Genomic DNA, 18,440 nt, shown 5'->3' with positions numbered 1-18,440 from the left:
ATCATGGTGTTGAAAATTCATAAAAATATAATCTATTTATATAAACTTGTGTAGGATTTTTATTGTTGTGTTTGACTTTTTTATTCCATTGTTTGATGCTTCTAAATGCTTTACACTTCTTCCTTTGTTTAGGCCTTGCTGCTCGAAACAGATAGCCAGGCTTGAGCTAAAGGTTTTATAAGTGAGCCTAACTGGACCCAAGACAGTTTTGCGAGGTTATCACTCAGTAATGTCTCACAAGCATAACGTATAATAAACCACAATCCTCAAAAGGGGTAACACCTTAACATCATTTTAGTAATTGCTTTTGAATTGAGGATTGGCAATTAGAGAGATATGAAGGGCAATATCATCGGCATAAGAACTGATTTAATCCTTCAGGGCATGTGCTCATGTACCAAAGAAGAAGCTAAGGAAAAAATAGACATCATTGCTGAGTATCTTCAGATCGCAGAAGCCCAGTAAGGATATGCCATTTATTATAATCACCACTCTTAAAAGCCTGTAGAAAGGGTCATTAACGCACGGACGAAGTCCTGGTATGATCAAATGATTCTACAGCTTTGAAAAGCAAGATCCAACAAACCTTATCAAACCAGCAACCTATGCGAAGTAATGAAACAGCTCCATATCTAGTTTCAGAACATTATTCTGTTGCTGAACGACAATAACAATGATGGTGGCACTAGTCGTAGTCCTTGCTACAGAACCTCTCCACAAAACAAAACGAAATTGGGTTAATGATTTGCACTTTAGGAAATCTATACACTGCTTGTAGAAAAAAAGAAGACAGCACTTCTCTGTCAGTTATCATCTATCCTATTCTAAATTCTTTAAATCTAGGTAGTGGGGAGTAGAGTAATAATTTGTTTCCTTTGTCAATTTTTGATCCTTTGATTTTGTCAAAGAATTAGGTAATTGTAGAAACTGTAACAAAGTGGGGCTAGCATATAGCTTATAGTAAACATTCTAAAAGTGTTTCATTACCATTCTTTTATAGCTGCACCATCAGTATCCTATGAGACACTAATCCTGTTTTGTGATGTTTAGGATGTTTGCAAAGGCATCACTGTCTTTGCTTTTGGAAGAACATTTGTCCAACGATTCTAGACCCCCTGGTTAGCTCTTTCAGTATCGAGTTTATCACACTCAAGTTATGATGTTGTTAAAATGATGTATATGAATATATATATATATATATATATATATATATATATATAGTAGCTCCAAATCCTCTGAAAAATACCCAGCCGGGCCAGACAGAAGAATACAGCACTCTCGAGATTTAGGTAGCTTAGCAGCACGAATTTATTCTTTAAACAAACGCGTTTCGGGAGAAAATTCCCTTCGTCAGTGTTTACATCAGAACGTTTTTCGCGGCATCATTTTATAATTGCATTCTGGGTGGTCGAAATAGAAATAGGACCAATGTGGTTTACATTTTTACGCGCCATATTTGAATGTGCAATACATACAATTGGAAGGAGATGTTTCATAACATCCTCTCCTAGATACCAAATCAAGCCATGAATTGGCAAAGCAGACAGTATTTAACCTTCATTAATTATCATAAATACATATCGCCGTGAATCGGCAAAAAATGCGTTTAAACCCTTTATGATCAATATTTTTCACATTATTCTGTACATAATTGTGCCAAGACATGATGTTCATCTCCTTAGAACATCATATTCAATGAACAAAATCGTTCGAATATCCTATTGTCATTGTCATCCAATCTTGCCGTGTATGATGACTGTTGTTCATTATTTGAAAGTATTCCTGGAATTCTGCTTCAGTTCCATCCCAAACAATCAACAAATCGTCGATAAATCTCTTCCAACTCACGACTTTATTCACAGATGTTTCGTTCATTGAGTTCCACGCTATTTCCTGCTCCCACCATCCCATTGTAAGACAAGCATATGAAGGACTAAAGGAAAATCCCATAGCTGTCCCACTTCGTTGTTTGAAGATTTCTCCCCCGAATGTGAAGATATTTTGTTCTAAACAAATTGTAATCATTTCCAGTAGCATCTGGTTATGGCTGCTGAATTCCAAATTTCTCTCCTTCAGGAAGAAGTTGCATGCTCTTACACCCATTTCATTATCAATATTGGTGTATAAACCAATCACATCCATTGAGATCAACCAATAGGATTCTTGCCACGGTGTGTCTAATAAGGTTCGTAATAGATCACTCGTGTCCTGGATGTAGGAGTTTAATTTTGACACAGAAGGCTTTAGGAAGTGATCGATGTATTCCGCCATTGGCTCCAACAATGAGCCCTTTGCGGATATTATTGGTCTTCCAGGTGGATTTTTTTGGTCCTTATGAATCTTAGGCAAGAAGTAAATGGTTGCCAGTATTGGGTGAGTTACCGTGAGGAATTTTTGTTCCATATCATCGATTAATCCGTTTGTTTTCCATACAGTTAGTTTATCGTCAATTTTGTTCTTTATATCCATGGTTGGATTGCTTTTCAATTTTTCATAATGCATATGATTTCTTAATTGTCTGTTAGCTTCCATTGCATATGCATTGCGATCCAGAATTATCACGTTACCGCCCTTGTCGGCAATTTTTATTTCTATTTTGTCATCCTCCGATAGGTTTTTTAGTGCCAGTCGTTCCTCTTTTGTTAGGTTGTCTTGACCATAATTCAATTTCAATTTATACAAGTCCTGTATTACTGCTTCTTGAAACAGATCCACTTTGTTTCCGGGAGTCAATTGTGGGTAGAACTTTGATTTCGGTTTTTTCCCACTCAATCCTGCTCCACATTGTGTTACAGCCTGTGAAAGGGTCACTTCTTGCATTGGATCCTGAGTTATATTCATTAGAGTCAGAAAGCCTTCTGCATCTGTAAGTTGTAGATTTCCCTCAGTTGTTACTGGTTGGGTGATGTTTCGCTCTTTCAATGTTTTTTCTCTGAACGCTTTTGCTAGCTTGATTTTTCTGATATACAGGTAAAGGTCAATTCTCACCTGCGCCAGGTTCATATGGCTTTTGGGACAAAAGTTTATTCCCCTCTTCAATAAGGATGTTTCCGTTGTTGTTAATTGTCTTTCTGATAAATTTATTACTTGTAATTCATCCATTATTTCCGTTTCTGCCTCATGGTTCGTGTCTCCACTCCTGTCCTCTCTGCTCCGCCACTTGCTCCTTTTTCCTCTTCTGTTGCATTTTTTCCGGGCCATTGTCTTCCTCTTCCCCTTCCTCTCCGTGACTGGAATTGTGGAGTTGGGCGGTTCCGCTCCCAATATCGCTGTCACGGAGAGGAAGGGGAAGAGGAAGACAATGGCCCGGAAAAAATACAACAGAAGAGGAAAAAGGAGCTCTTAAAACCCTTCTTCATTAAAGGAAATATCGGTAAAAGGAAGGCAATGCAACCTGTCAGTAAGTAGAGACTTACACTTAACTCTATAGCTAAGTTATTATCTAATGCCATGGGGGTTGTTGATCATGAACTTGATGCAGGTACAATGCAGGTAAAAAATACCACAGGGGTCAATCTAGGAAAACCTAGGCCACTATACAAAATTACTTCACAGATTTGAGACCATCTCATGCTTCGCTGCCAACTGAATTACATGCTGGTAGATCTGGCTGCAGGGTTAGTAGGGCTAACCCTTGCGTCTCTGCTGTGCCGGCGATCGTTGAAGAGGCCAATATCCAGAGCTCTAAGAAGAGTTCAAACTCACTGTGTATTTCAGCCCAAGCAAAGAAAAATGAGGGTATGGGAGATTCATCTAATGGTGGTGCCAAAAAGGGGTCAAGCTTATCCTTGTTACAGCATATATCTAGGAGAAGAAACCCCACTACAGCAGTTACGTCTAAAAGGGATCTTAAACTCGCTCATCTTCTGCTAAAAAAACTGGAGAAACGGCTGGTTAGCTTTATGGAAATCATATCAAGCCATCTTGAAGCAATATAAAAATTGCTGACAAAACGTCCCCTCAATGCGGGGCACAGATTGGACATGTCTAAAAAAGACACCGGCACTCTAAGAAGAAATTATTATTTCCACATCAAAATTAGTGTTCCCATAAAAAGAAAAGATGTGCCCCCTAGCAGGAACCATTGGCCTGCACCGTTCCCACACAGAGCAGCAAAACTGAGAGTCACTCTCTGAGAGCTGAGAATCAGCGCATTTTGGACCTTCCACCTGCTGCCACACCCTATATATATCATTTTGAAAGGTATTCGTCCCCTGGCCCCGGCAAAGTAGAAATGCATAATCAACAATAAGGTCACTCATTGGTTTAACCTATGGTTAAAAGAGGGTACTGCCTTACCCAGGGACATTAATATGGTGCAAAGAGTTGCATGGATTGATAATAGTCAGAAATTTGGTGACGGCGATTGTGTCATTCATTGTTAGGTTTTGGACTGGGTATCTAGTCAGAAGAAACTTTTCGAGACTCTTCAATTACATGGAGACCCAACGCAGAATAGTAGGTGTCTCTGGAATTTTTCTATAGACCAAAAACAATCTATGACTTGCAGGTTTATCCTAGGGCCCAAGGACAGTGCAGCAGGGAGCTGCTACCTTAGTACATCATCTCCCACTCCATATTAGATTTGACTCTCTCATGGAATGACAAATAATGAATTGCACAGCTCCTTTTAGGTCTGGGTCATGCAATGCCTTCAATAGCCATATCGATGGTAGCAATGATTAATGTGGCTATACTTCTCCTGGGCGCTCTTGTATAACCTCTGGCCATAGTGTGAGTTTTGTACCAGATAGTCAGGAAAATAGGAACATGGAATATGTCAGGTTTGGGTTCCAAAACGTGAAATTCCCAATGGCAAGATCTTATACCCAGCTACACAATAATCACACTTCAAGAGACATGGTTGGTTAATCTGTGTCATATACAAGGCTGTTTGTCATACTTTACTCCGCCTACCCTGGAGCTTAAGAGGAGGGTGAAGTGTGGGATATTAGCCCTGATATCCAACTCATTTCCCGGCTGTTGTACCAGAGTGGACATGAGATTTCATTTCCTCTGGTTGACGTACTGCTCCAAAAAGCTTTAGGTTATAAATTATTATAACAAATGTTGTGATACCATCAAGTGTAGTATTATCAATATTATAAGTAGAGAGTTAGAGAGTTTCTGGAAGGGCGATTTTAACATTCCTTGCTGTGACTAAGTAAAGTGTGGCGATTTTTGATCTAAGCGATATTCATGCTGAACCTTTAATGCACTTTAGCCACAACCCCTATGGGTAGACTCTTAATGAACTTGTTGTTAAGCACCAACTGCATTTTGCTTTTGACTCACTTGATGGTCCTCCTATTTTAAAGCCAACTTCCACAGGCAGAGGCTGCTGTGGCATTATAGATTTCATTTTGTTTACAGAGGATATGTTAGGGCTCTTCTCGGGTTATACATTTCTCGAAAATGTATTTAACAGTCATAACCTACTTGCAACTCTCCTCTCATGTCACACACCATAACCAAAATCCTGTAGGGAATCAGCTCCCTTGAGAATTGATTGATTAATGGTAGTTGTTTAATAGCATTGTTACATACAATAGGGAGGCACTCTTTATGTGTCTGGATGTTGATAGGGGATCTGCCGAGATTATGATTTGGTGTACATCGATTGGGGAGATGGTTACCTTTCAGGTTGTGAACTGCCCTGAGTAACCCATTAGATGATTTGATTTCAACTGCTTTAAAGCACATTCTACCTTATTACAATCTATTTAGGCGGTCCCATCAGATTTTGAACTTGTTAAGAAGTGTCATAACGAATCTCAAGCCTCCCTATAACAATTTATTGTACTTTGGTCAGAAATCTTTTGTGATGTGATGAGAAGGGGATTTTTGGATGAGAGTGAACAAAAGATAATCTTAACAAAGCATACACACAGTGGTGACCTTGGTTAAACATTTTAATCTAAGGGCCACAGTAAAAACATTGGCTACCTGTACTAAAATAACATTTAAAAAACTCATGAATACATCCATTTTAGTTGTGGTATTAAGAACACTTGAAATGAGCTGTGAACCTTTTGCAACTACGATCATACACCACTGCTCTTCTTGCCAAATTTCTTGAATAAAATACGTAGATAGCATTTCATTAAGAAAGTGTTCTAAGGACAGTTTTCTTCTAATAATTTCATGAATATAGAATGAATTGAAATGTATAATGTCTGGATTTTTACCTCATGCACTCGTACCTTCTCTGTGTCAATGCCTTTGGACATGGACCAGGTAGAAACAATATAGTCCATAACTCGTTCACTTAGGCCTTTTGGGACTTGATATAGTTTGAGAAAGTCCCGCACATTGTTTAGCACCTCGTGGTACCTGTTGGTGTTGGCATACATTTGCTGGAAAATTGTGGTAACATTTCCAAAAATAGTTGCATAAAGAAGAGCTGAAAGGCAAATGGTGAAAGAAAAATTAGGATGTGTGCAGTACTCAGAAGCGATTGCTATAACATTTGCTTAAAATAATAAATTAATACGCCAGATGTACTTAAGTTCATAAAGGGAGTCATTGGGCAATTGAACATTTTTGCAGCAATTAGACACCTCTACTGAATATGATTTCATAGTAAATGTAATACAGAATTAAAAGCATATTTTCCATATAGTTCAATGGTATTTATTGTAATAATCTTTTGTATATTACATTCATTGGTGTCTTTATGCCAAGGCATTTTAAATTAAAGAACAACATATTGCAACAAATACTTCCAGCAGCAGTACAGAAAGGTTTGTGTTTACTTCGGTCCATGGTATGCTTCATAGGAGGACAGCAGCCACAAATGCATATCTTTTCTCACTCATATATTTAGCAAAGAAAATTATTGTACACACCATCAAACATCATGTAGGTTCAATCTGATAAACTAAATGAGGTTTATATCTTAACAATGATCTGCTGTTTTTTTAAATGGAAGCTGCTACAATGTTACTTATTTTTATTAATTGAAATGCACACAAAGTGATCTATTTCAAAAGTAAAATATGACTCTTTGCATTGGTCACATTAGTGTATGTGGACCTGTGCATTCTAATGTCTGTTACTCAATTTACCTAAAAGAAAGGATAGGTTTGGGATGTTCTTAAGCCTCTCAGCAAGTTGTAACGGTGTTAAGTGGTGTGAGGGAGCCACATTGGAGACACCAAAAATATTACAGTGTTGAATTATGCAGATTTGCAAAAGGACACATTGAGAGGAAGTGTGGCGATTAATTAGCTCCATAGGTGTCAGGTTGGGACTAAATGATAAGGAATGTCCGCAAATTGGAGGAAAGTTCTGTTTGGGACAGTAGATAAATTGGCATGCCAGACCTTAGTTGAATAAGCTACCAGTTAACCGGATGTAATACTGTTCGCCATCTCTACACAAAACCTAAAAATGTACATCCACCTGAGCAGCTTCCTGGAAAGATTTGGTGTGATTTCTGAAGCGGGAGCCAAAAAGAGGGGAGGTTCACAAAATGTTGATTTCCCATGTTAATTCCCATTGGAAATTTTGTGAAGCAATACAGAAAGAATGGCTGAAGTGAATTCCACCAAATTTGGCAGAAAGCTACAACTCTTATCAGAAAGCATGCTTATCTGATGTACATCCATTCAGACATTTTTTTAAATTGTTCATTTAAAGAGGGGTGTGCGTTGGGTATGCAGGAGTTAAAATGTTAGGTATATCTGGACAATCGGTGTCCAGATCTGTTTTGATTGGCCACTCTATATGGAACTAGTCAATCATGATTGGCTGTACATTACCTGCATAAGTTGTGGCAGTCATTAAAGGACTCAGGGACATTGGTTCTGTGTCCTGAAAATAAAAAACAAACATGTATAAGGGGGCCGGGTGAGCACACCCTGACCCCAGCGGCATGTCAAGGGGACCCTACCTTGATTGGCCGTTCACAACATGCACAGTATGTGTTGGCAGCTTTTACATTACTCTGGGACATGACCCTGTTGCAATTTGTGTCAGGGCGCGAGGGCGCGGCGCATACAGGGCGATTCCCCCTTCTCACTCCCAAGAAACCAATAGCTTGATGGAATGTGTGGCGCGTAAGGGACCACCAGGGGTATCATGAGCACAAGGCACTACATGTCCCAGAAATCATATGGCTGCCAAACCGGAAGTCGAATTCGGCATTGCCGCCCGATTCGCTTCTACAAAGCCCCTCCCTTTCTCGGGATCGGGGCTTGACAATCCTTCGTGTTTTCTCAATCGGATTTATACACGGATGGTATTTGCTTCCATGATTCAAAGAAACACTGGTTCCTGTTCCCGGTGGACTCCTAGGGATTCAAAGAAACACTGGTTCCTGTTCCTGGTGGACTCCTGGGGATTCAAAGTCCATTGTGGTGAGCTTGGAACCGAGCGGTTCGCAGGCCAACTCTCGCGTCAGCGAGGGTACACGAAAGCTTTCACAGCGAGGGCTCTGCACGGCAGGAACACTCTTGTCGAGAACTCCAGGCGCCTGGCAACACTTGGCCGAGCAAAGACCTTTTCCTGGCTAGGAAGAGGGGTCGCACAGGAGTGCTCTTCCAGGTACCCTGTTTTAAGTTGGACTTCTTTTTGTTTTCTATGACGTGCTAGCTCACGGAGGGCTCCGTTTCTGTGAAGCAACAGCTATTGGGGCTTTCATCTACAGTAGTTCTTTGCCTTTGGGATCAGTGCAGGACATTCTGAACCCCGAGGAAAAACATTACCAGAGGCAGACAACAATATGTGGGTAGGCTCAAGCCTCTATCCCTATCCTGCGCATACTGCTAAATTATTGTGTGAGTAGAAGGGTACTTATGTCCTAATGAATGTTTGGTATGCCTGGTCTGTTCAGGATCAGCGCTTAACTCACAACTTCTTGTTTTTGTTTCTTATGCATAGTTCAATGCCCAGGGGGCTCCTTCTGCATCTGAGCTGAAAACCGAAAAAAGAAGCAGGACTAGGAGACACTCGGTTGGCCAGCCGTTTATTTTTTGTTTTCTCCACTTCCTATTTCCCCCGGGTGCTTTTCACATAGTAGTGTTTTCTTCACTCTGTGTGGGGTTGCGCCTCAGGGAATAGGGGGGCATTCTGCATCTCATTGTTCCCACTGGTGATCTCCCGAGGTTAGTGGCAGTTCAAGTACCTATGTGCTACAGACATCGCGACAGATCCCCATTGGAATGCATGTGGTAAATGCTAAGATTTGCATGTCACAAAAAGGAGCAAATGCAAAGGGTGATAACATATTTTAGTCAGAATATAAATGGTGAATTGTCAGGTGCTTTTACTACGTGAAAAAATGTAAACCCTGTGCTGGGATTTGATGAACAATATTTGAGAGAAAACGGTTTTCTCTCATGATTTTCTCATAGAGTTTGTGGAAGGTGCTCCAGAAGTTAAAATGGGATATTCTTATCCTCTTCTTCTTTCTAGTTTTCACATAATGTGTTTCACCACAAAGTAATATGTGTGTTTAGAAGGTCTTAGACCTATGATGGCTCACTGAGACATGTAAAATCTATGGAAGAATGTCCCGTTGCCTCTTGAAATGACCTCTATGTTTTGATATTTTTATCCTTTTCTTCTATTTAGTTTTTACATAATGTGTTTTGGAGGGACCAATTTAATTAAGATAGGTTGTATGCACTATGGTTGTCACTTATAAGTCTGTATGCAGATGTTTTTACTACCAAATAACTAGCACCTAGAAACCTCCATGCAGGTCCTTGCACTGAGCAGTAAAGTACTTGATATGCACTTAAATGTATAAAACGTGCATATTATGGAAGCTTTGGAAGTATGTCACTGAATATATGATCAAGAGGTTAAATTGGTTAGAGTCTAAAATGCAGCCCTTTCACAAATTACAATGGTATTACTTTCCGTTTAGCAAAGGTGACTCATAATTGTTACGATCTACATCTCTCAGAAGGCTTCATCGTGGGCTGAGCTGGAAGCACAGAGTATATATGCTGAATTGTGGGTAATGTCTACCAACCGTGATCAAGGCCCTGTGTGGCTGAAATGTGTCCGTATGATCAAGGATTGAGTCTGTTTAAAATAAATATACATCAAAGAGTGCGGCATGTCTTTAGTTGCAAAAAAATATATATATATATATTCACTGAAAAAAACATAGGTTTCAGGGGCGTTATAGTTAGCTGGACATTTCACTCGTACAAAACTATTGAAATTCCCCCGTTATAGTTAGTTCAGCTAACTATAACTCGCGCGTCCACAATGCACTGCTGAAGACGTCACATATTACATCACTCATGACATGGTCAGTGACATCACTCATGACATCACTGATGACATCTCAAATGACATCACTTATGACATCACTGATGACATCGTCCTTATGATAGAGTGGCAGACCTCCTCTCACCCTAATATAACCTTTGATACACACACTCAAAAATAGAAACTAACATTTTCAAAAGAATAGATATACTAATGGCAGTTACAACAACCTATTTAGTAATTCCAAGATCTACATACACATCCACTCATTCACCAACAGTCCTATACAGTCACTCATACATGTACTCACTTAACATAGGATTGAAGGGGAATTATTTCCCCAACTTAAAACGCGCCACAGGGCGTGTTTGCACACGTCACCTCAGGCCCCGTTCCCGCCCTTCACCACTGTGCAAATGCGCCCTGTGGCCATTTCAATTTGGGAGATTAAGTCCCCTTGAATCCTGAGGGTCCCTAGGGTCCAACTAGCCCACTGGGTACCTCCAGTAAGCGCCACAGAGCTGCGTTGCAGAGAGATATAAAAAGGGGCACGGCCTAGACCACTTCTCTGCAACGCAGTGCAGTGGTGCTTACTGGAAGCACCTGGTGGGCTAGTTGTCCCCCAGGGTCCCTCAGGATTGCAGGGGAATTATTTCCCCATTTTAAAACGCACCACAGGGCGTGTTTGCACATCTCACCTCAGGCTCCGTCCCCTCCCTTCACCACTGTGTAAACGCGCCCTGAGGCCATTTCAAGTTGGGAGATTAAGTCCCCTTGAAACCTGAGGATCCCTAGGGTCCAACAAGCCCACTAGGTACCTCCAGTAAGCGCCACATAGCTGCGTTGGCGAGAGGTGTAAAAAGGGGCATGGCCTAGACCACCTCTCTGCAACACAGCGCAGTGGTGCTTATTGGAAGCACCTGGTGGGCTAGTTGGCTCCCCGGAGCCCTCAGGATTGAATGGAATTATTTCCCCAACTTAACACGCCACACAGGCCCCGTCCCCTCCCTTCACCACTGTGTAAACACGCCCTGTGGCCATTTTAATTTGTGAGATTAAGTTCATTTGAATCCTGAGGGTCCCTAGGGTCCAACTTGTGCACTAGGTACCTCCAGTAAGCGCCATAGAGCTGCGTTGCCGAGAGGTGTAAAAAGTGGCACGGCCTGGACAACCTCTCTGCAACGCAGCGCAGTGGCGTTTACTGGAAGCACCTGTTGGGGTATTTAGCCCCCAGGGGCCCTCAGGATTGAAGAGGAACTATTTCCCCAACTTAAAAAGCGCCATAGGGCGTGTTTGCACATGTCACGTCAGGCCCCGTCCCCTCCCTTCCCCACTGTGTAAACACGCCCAGTGGCCGTTTTAAGTTGGGAGATTAAGTCCCCTTGAATCCTGAGGGTCCCTAGGGGCAAATTAGCCCACTAGGTACCTCCAGTAAGCCCAATTGCAGACAGGTGTAAAAAGGGGCACGGCCTGCACTACCTCTCTGCAATGCAGCTCTGTGGTGCTTACTGGATGAACTTGGTGGACTAGTTGGCCCCCAGGGACCCTCAGGATTGAAGAGGAATTAATTCCTCAACTTAAAATGCACCACAGGGCGTGTTTACACACATGTCACCTCAGGCCCCTCCCCCCCTTCACCACTGTGCAAACGCGACCCGTGGCACATTTTAAGTTGGGGAATTGACTCCCCTTGAATCCTGAGGGTCCCTGGGGTGCAACTAGCACACCAGCTATCTCCATTAAGCACCACAGAGCTGCATTGCAGAGAGTTGTAAAAAGGGGCGTGGCCTCAGAACACCTCTCTGCAACGCAGCCCCCTGGCGCATACTGGAGGTTCCTGGTGGGCTAGTTGGCCCCCAGGGACCCACAGTATTCAAGGGGAATTCGTTCCCCATCTGCAAACGTGCCAGGTGGCACGTTTGCAGAGTGCTGCAAGGAGGGGGCGTGGCCTATTTATTTATTTTTTTTAACGGGGGCTGTGTGGCCCCCCTTATTTTTCTAATTTATTGGCCCTGGGGACCGCATCCCACAGGGCCTGCCCTCGAATTAAAAATAATAATGATAATAAATTGGAAGAGGGCCGCGTGGCCCCCCCTAACCGAGGCCTTAATCGGCCCCGGGGATCCCATCCCCTGGGGCATGGCCTTTTTTTTGTTTTAAATTCTTTTGGAGGGGGACTGCGTTGTCCCCCTCCTCAGGCCACTTATGGGCCCGGTGACCCTTCTCCCAGGGCCGGCCTTTCTTTTTTTCTTTTTCTTTTTTTAATATTTAAATTATGGGGATGGAGTGTCTGGCCCCCCCTCCTGGGCCACTTGTACCCCCGGGACCCCATCCCCCAGGGCTTGGGGACTGTGGGGGCGTCCCTAATCCCCAAAGATCCCGCCGGCTCCCCACGTCCCTCGGGAGCTGGCATTGCTTTTCCACATGGGGAGCTGCTAAGATGCAGGTCCCTGTGTGGAAAAGCAATCTTCTTTGGTTTTTGGAAGAGAGAGCAGGTTTCCAAAGCAGTTTGCTATGGCAGGGCGGGAGCCGCGAGCCTGCCATAGCAAACTACAGTGTCCCGGGGTGGGCACCCCGTGACACTGCAGGAGCCGGCCCTGGTGGATGGTGGTCCCCAGGGCCATCAAGGGCTCCAGGAGGGGGGCCACGCGGCCCCCCCTCCCAACATTTTCTAAGCCCCAGGGGGTGGTGGTCCCCAGGGTTTGGAGGTCCTTAACAGACCCCCAAATTTAAAGACTTAGTGCCCCGGGAAGGTGACGGTTCCCGGGGCGTGTGGGGGGCTCAACCCCTCTACACAGGTTTATTTTTTTTTAAAAGCCCCAGGGGATGGTGGTCCCCTGGGTAGCAGGGGGCCCTGTGCCCCCGCTACATAAATATTTAATTAAAGCCCTGGGGGTGGCATTCCCTGGGGCTGGGGGGCTTGGATGTCCCCCACATTCAAATTTAAAGCCCCGGGGTGGCGGTCCCCGGGGCTTGGGGGGCATTTGAGCCCCCCCACCCATATCATTTTTGTAGCCCTGGGGCTGGGGGGGGTGCTGAGCCCCCCCCACATAATTGCTTCATTACATAACAGTATTGCCCCTGGGGCTTGGCCCCCCCGGGGGCTAAATAGCAACAAAGCGCTTTGTTTTTTTTGTTCACGGCCGGATCCGCAGATCCTCCGTGGATTTTGCCAGGTTTTTTTACAATTTTTTTTTCTTTTTGCCTAGAAGGCACAGGATGGCTGCCAACATTTCCTGGTTTGGAGTGTTGACAATCAATTACCATAAAGCTTGTGATCGGGAGGGTCCGCGGATCCACCACGGCCATAAATATCACTATCTTTATTCCTTAATTTCTCAAAAACTACTGAACGGATTTACACCATTTTTAAAAAGGTTGTTTTCTGAGCCAAGCCATACCGTTTTGCTAAATGTGGTGTAATTCCTTTCAGCAGCTTTTGCTATAACAGTGTCCAAATTTTCCTATGTGAAATTATTTTTTTCACCACTATTTTTTGAATTTCTCAGGAACTACTGAACAGGATTTACACCATTAAAAAAAAAGTGCGCTTTTGAACCAAGGGCTACCTTTATGCAAAATTTGGTGCGATTCCGTTCAGCAGTTTGGCCTTTTTTCTCGGCCCCCACTTGACGAATCGCCCCCAAACTTTCAGGATAGGAGCGGGCCAGAGCACCCCACGAGTTTTGAAAACTTCGTGAAGATTCGTCAACCGGCACCAAAGGTATTGGGAATAGAATGTTGCAGATTTCCTATGGAAAATAGGTCCTAACTATAACTAAAGTAATATATATATATATATATATATATATATATATATATATATATATATATATATATATATATATATATATATATATATATATATATATATATATATATATATATATATATATATATATACATATATATTTCCACAAAGAGTCATGAGTAGGAGGGAGCGCTTTACAGTCGGTGCCCGCTTCGAGACCAGAACAATGTCTCGTTTAAGTATTTGCACAAAAACTAAGATCACGGCACACCTCTCGGTTTCCAAGATGTTGTTTATTGCACATCACAAAAAAACTCTCCTACGACATGATAACCATGTGCCTCTACAACAACATCTTTCTTTTCAATAAGACTCTATGTCCAATGCTGCGGTACTGCGATGGGAGTTTCCTTCTCTTCGAGCTATGCGAATCTCATGATGGGGTGGTGGGAGAAGAACATAGTTTGGAGAGAAGGAAACGACCATCATATGGTGAGCGTAGCCTTTTGGCTACACTTCATCGATGACTTATTTATTCTATGGAGAGGAACAGAAACTGAATTTCGAACTTTCTTTGATGTATTAAATGAAAATGATGTGGGCTTGAAATTTACCTACACAAAAAGCTCAAAGGAAGTGGAATTCTTGGACACAAAAATGTACATAAAAAATTACAGAATTCACACTACTGCACATAGAAAAAAGAAAGCAACCAATAGCCTCCTCCATGGGTTAAGCTTTCATCCCCAATCGTTAAAGAAGAGCATTCCGTATGGAGATCTATTGCGAATGAAAAGGAATTGCTCGGAAGACCAAGAAATGGAAAAAAATTTCTGCGATACAAAAAAACGCTTCCTACAACGGGGATACAAACATACAGATACAGAGAGAGGCGAAGGCAAAGCAAGACAGAAAACAAGAGCAGAAACTCTGGTCAATAGAAAGGATCAAAAGGTTTCACCAAATGCATGGTATGCAAAGCGTGCAGAATTGGGAAAAATATCAAGAGTTTAAAGGATCCAACTGGCAAGATATTTGAAATCAGAGAAACTATAACCTGCGACTCAACGTTTGTTGTATACATACTTGAATGTTTTTGTAGAAAACAGTACATAGGAAGTACAATATGTCCCCTAAAGAAACGCATATTAGAGCATACACACGCGATACAAAATGATGACTTTGCATATGCCATTGCTAAACATCGAAAAACACACAATAGGGAAAACTTGGTTGGACATAAAATATTTGGGACAGGCAACCATCCCCCCAATTGAACGCGGTGGCAACCGCATCCAGAAACTGGGCAGATTAGAGTCCAAAATGATAATGAGATTTAAAACAAAACACCCCATGGGTTTAAATGGGGACGAAGAGATGTATGTCCATCTATAGAAACATTGACAAAGACATTGATTAATTGGAACTGGACTTGAGTTATCTCTAAGACATAAAGATGTTTTGAATTATTGTCTGTACCAAGTGAATTGATGGTCAATGTAAAATAATGTGGCTCCTCCGGATGACAATAGAGCAATACCATATCTAAAGTAATATCCCGTGCAATTGTGTACTCAGGTATGGTAAGCAAAAAAGCAAAAGTAAAAAAGAGAACAATGAAAGGAAAATGTGATTGCTAAATAGTCGTTTTATACACATAAATTTGATTTAAATATGTAATGGACTCCATGACGCAGCGATATTGCCGGGAAAGTAAAGGGCACTCAGCCCTGTAACCTAAATAGTTACTACAACTCAAATCTGCAATCAGGTTCAATACTGGCAATGCCGATTGCTCCTGTGTGCACGGTAGCACACTTGCGCCTCAATTTCAAATATAATTGTTGTGGGCGCTTATATATTGCTGATATATATGATTGACACACCCAGGCATTATGCGGTTGTGGACAGGATTACATATGCATGTTTAAAAACTGATAATGACATTAATTGAAAGAGCACAAGTAGTGAATAAACTACAGAGCCCACAATGCACTAGAGTAGTGAATAAGTGCAAGGCTATAAATAGTAAAATAGAGAAGGGACAAATGTGAAAGACTACCGTGAACAGGAAGTTGGTTCGAAACGCGTAGGAGAGTTTTTTTGTGATCTGCAATAAACAACATCTTGGAAACCGAGAGGTGTGCTGTGATCTTAGTTTTTGTGCAAAAAAAAAATATATATATATATATATATATATATATATATATATATATATATATATATATATATATATATATATATATATATATATATATATATATATATATATATGGTATATATAGTTAGGATTTTTTCTCTATGGGTTTTTTGAAAATTCTATGTCTAATAACTTTGGCGTTTGTGGTTGGAATTGGCTGAAATTTTCAGGAAAATGGCACATTTTGTTTCTGAGCAGCCCTTGAAAATTTGGGGGGGGTTCGTCTAGTGGGGGCCGAGAAAAAAGGGGGGTCCCAAAACGTGTTTTTAACATTGAGTTTTCCATAGGGCGGTTGGCCTCACTTTTAGCCCGAACGGCTGAATGGATTTGCACGAAACTTGGCAAAATTGTAGGGACTGGTAGCCCGATGTGCCTTTTGTAGGTCTCAATATATGTGCTCCAGTGGATTTTGAGAAATTAACGTTTAAAAAAAGATATATATCTGTAACAGCGGACCGGGCAGCGGCCTAGGACGCGTACTTTTCGCGCAACGGAGCTTTGTGAAGCGAAGCTGATTGGTTCTCTGGCATCTGTCAACATTCCAAACAGTCCGTAGCGGCCGCCATCTTGTCTCTCGGTAGGATCGAGAGACAAGAGGAGGCCAAAGCGAAGGGGCAAATGACCATAAGGGGGAATAGTAGATCCTCGCTGACCCCCTAGGTTTGATGTGGAGGTTTTAAAAGGGCCCCGCGGGGCAAAAAAAAAAAATAATAATAATAATCGAACGGCTGAATGGATTTGCACGAAACTTGGCAAAATTGTAGGGACTGGTAGCCCGATGTGCCTTTGCTAGGTCTCAATATATGTGCTTCAGTGGATTTTGAGAAATTAACGTTCAAAAAAAGATATATATCTGTAACAGCGCACCGCTTCGCGTACTTTTCACGTTACGGAGCTTTGCGAAGCGAAGCTGATTGGCTCTCCGGTGTCTGTAAACATTCCAAACAGTACGTAGCGGCCGCCATCTTGTCTCTCGGTAGGATCGAGAGACAAGAGGAGGCCAAAGCGAAGGGGCAAATGACCATAAGGGGGCATAGTAGATCCTCGCTGACCCCCTAGGTTTGATGTGGAGGTTTTAAAAGGGCCCCGCGGGGCAAAAAAATAAAATAATAATAATAATCGAACGGCTGAATGGATTTGCACGAAACTTGGTAAAATATTAGGGACTGGTAGCCCGATGTGCCTTTGCTATGTCTCAATATATGTGCTTCAGTGCATTTTGAGAAATTAACGTTCAAAAACAAGATATATATCTGTAACAGCGCTCCGCTTCGCGGAGATAAAATTATATCTGTATTACCTAGCTGTTGCTAACACCAGTTAGCGACGGCTAGTAGGAGATAGCGACCATCTTGGGTCCCACTTTGCATGTGAGTGATATTTATCACTAATGACATGCAAAGTGGGCATGCTAACATCGCTATCTCCTATTATCAACTTTTGGAAATATTCGAGATAAGCGCGAATATCTCCAAAAAGTAACAGCTGCCCTGAGCAGTTCTTAGCCATGTTATCCAATGGGAGGTGGATAACATGGCTAAGAGCATTAGCTCGGTAATGCATGAATATCGCTGAGTTTTCAGCGATATTAATGCATTGCGGTCGTTTTTTATCGTATTTGCGATAAACCTTGATAATAGCAAGGTTTATCTGCGATAATTTCTGACGGTAAAAAAATCTTTGCAATGCATCGTTAGGGATAAATATCGCTTAACTTTGGTAATATGCCCCAACGTCTGTTAACGTTCGATTCGAAGGAAATCAGGAATTGTTGAAAAACATTGTGTGCGCCATCTTGTCTTTTTTCAAATGCCACACTTTTGTCGTGCACGGCAGCCATTTTAGATGCCTTGACCAGACCCACTCTGTGCACGCTGTCGATCCTTAGCATGGCTCCCCACCCTCGCAAGCATCTCACCCAGGCAGTGGTCACCCCCGCTCTCTGTCTTATGCATGGGTAATAAACCTCCCCCCATCTGCGCTGCTCTTCCCTGAGAATCACACCCTGTGCCCGCCCGACACCTCCCTTTCGCCCTATTCACTACCGCACCCTCTGACACTCCTTTTCCTCTGTGTCCGATTGTCCAGGCCGGTCCTAGGCTATCAGCTAGCCCTGCAGATGTAGTTTATGGCCACAGCTGTAAAGAATCACCCCTCTTCAAAGGAGTTATAGTAGATCAAGGCCCACACTCGATGAGATCCGTCACAGCAGAAGCGTTGCTATTATCTGAAAACCATCCTGTATTGTGATTGGGGAGGGGA

At 42.3% G+C, this 18,440-nt stretch overlaps 1 protein-coding gene across 1 annotated transcript in view; it reads right to left on the bottom strand.

Annotated features, from left to right (window-relative positions):
- The window catches only part of KCNH5 (potassium voltage-gated channel subfamily H member 5), an 875,857-nt gene that overhangs the window by 207,516 nt on the left and 649,901 nt on the right, over positions 1–18,440 (bottom strand). Inside the window, exon 8 of the mRNA XM_078660326.1 lies at positions 6,204–6,403. Coding sequence (XP_078516452.1) covers positions 6,204–6,403 — 200 coding nt within the window. The remainder of the gene's footprint in view (positions 1–6,203; positions 6,404–18,440) is intronic.

Source organism: Lissotriton helveticus, chromosome 9 (genome assembly GCF_964261635.1).
Source record: "Lissotriton helveticus chromosome 9, aLisHel1.1, whole genome shotgun sequence".
Taxonomy (NCBI): domain Eukaryota; kingdom Metazoa; phylum Chordata; class Amphibia; order Caudata; family Salamandridae; genus Lissotriton; species Lissotriton helveticus.
This window is presented reverse-complemented; position numbering and strand designations above follow the sequence as displayed.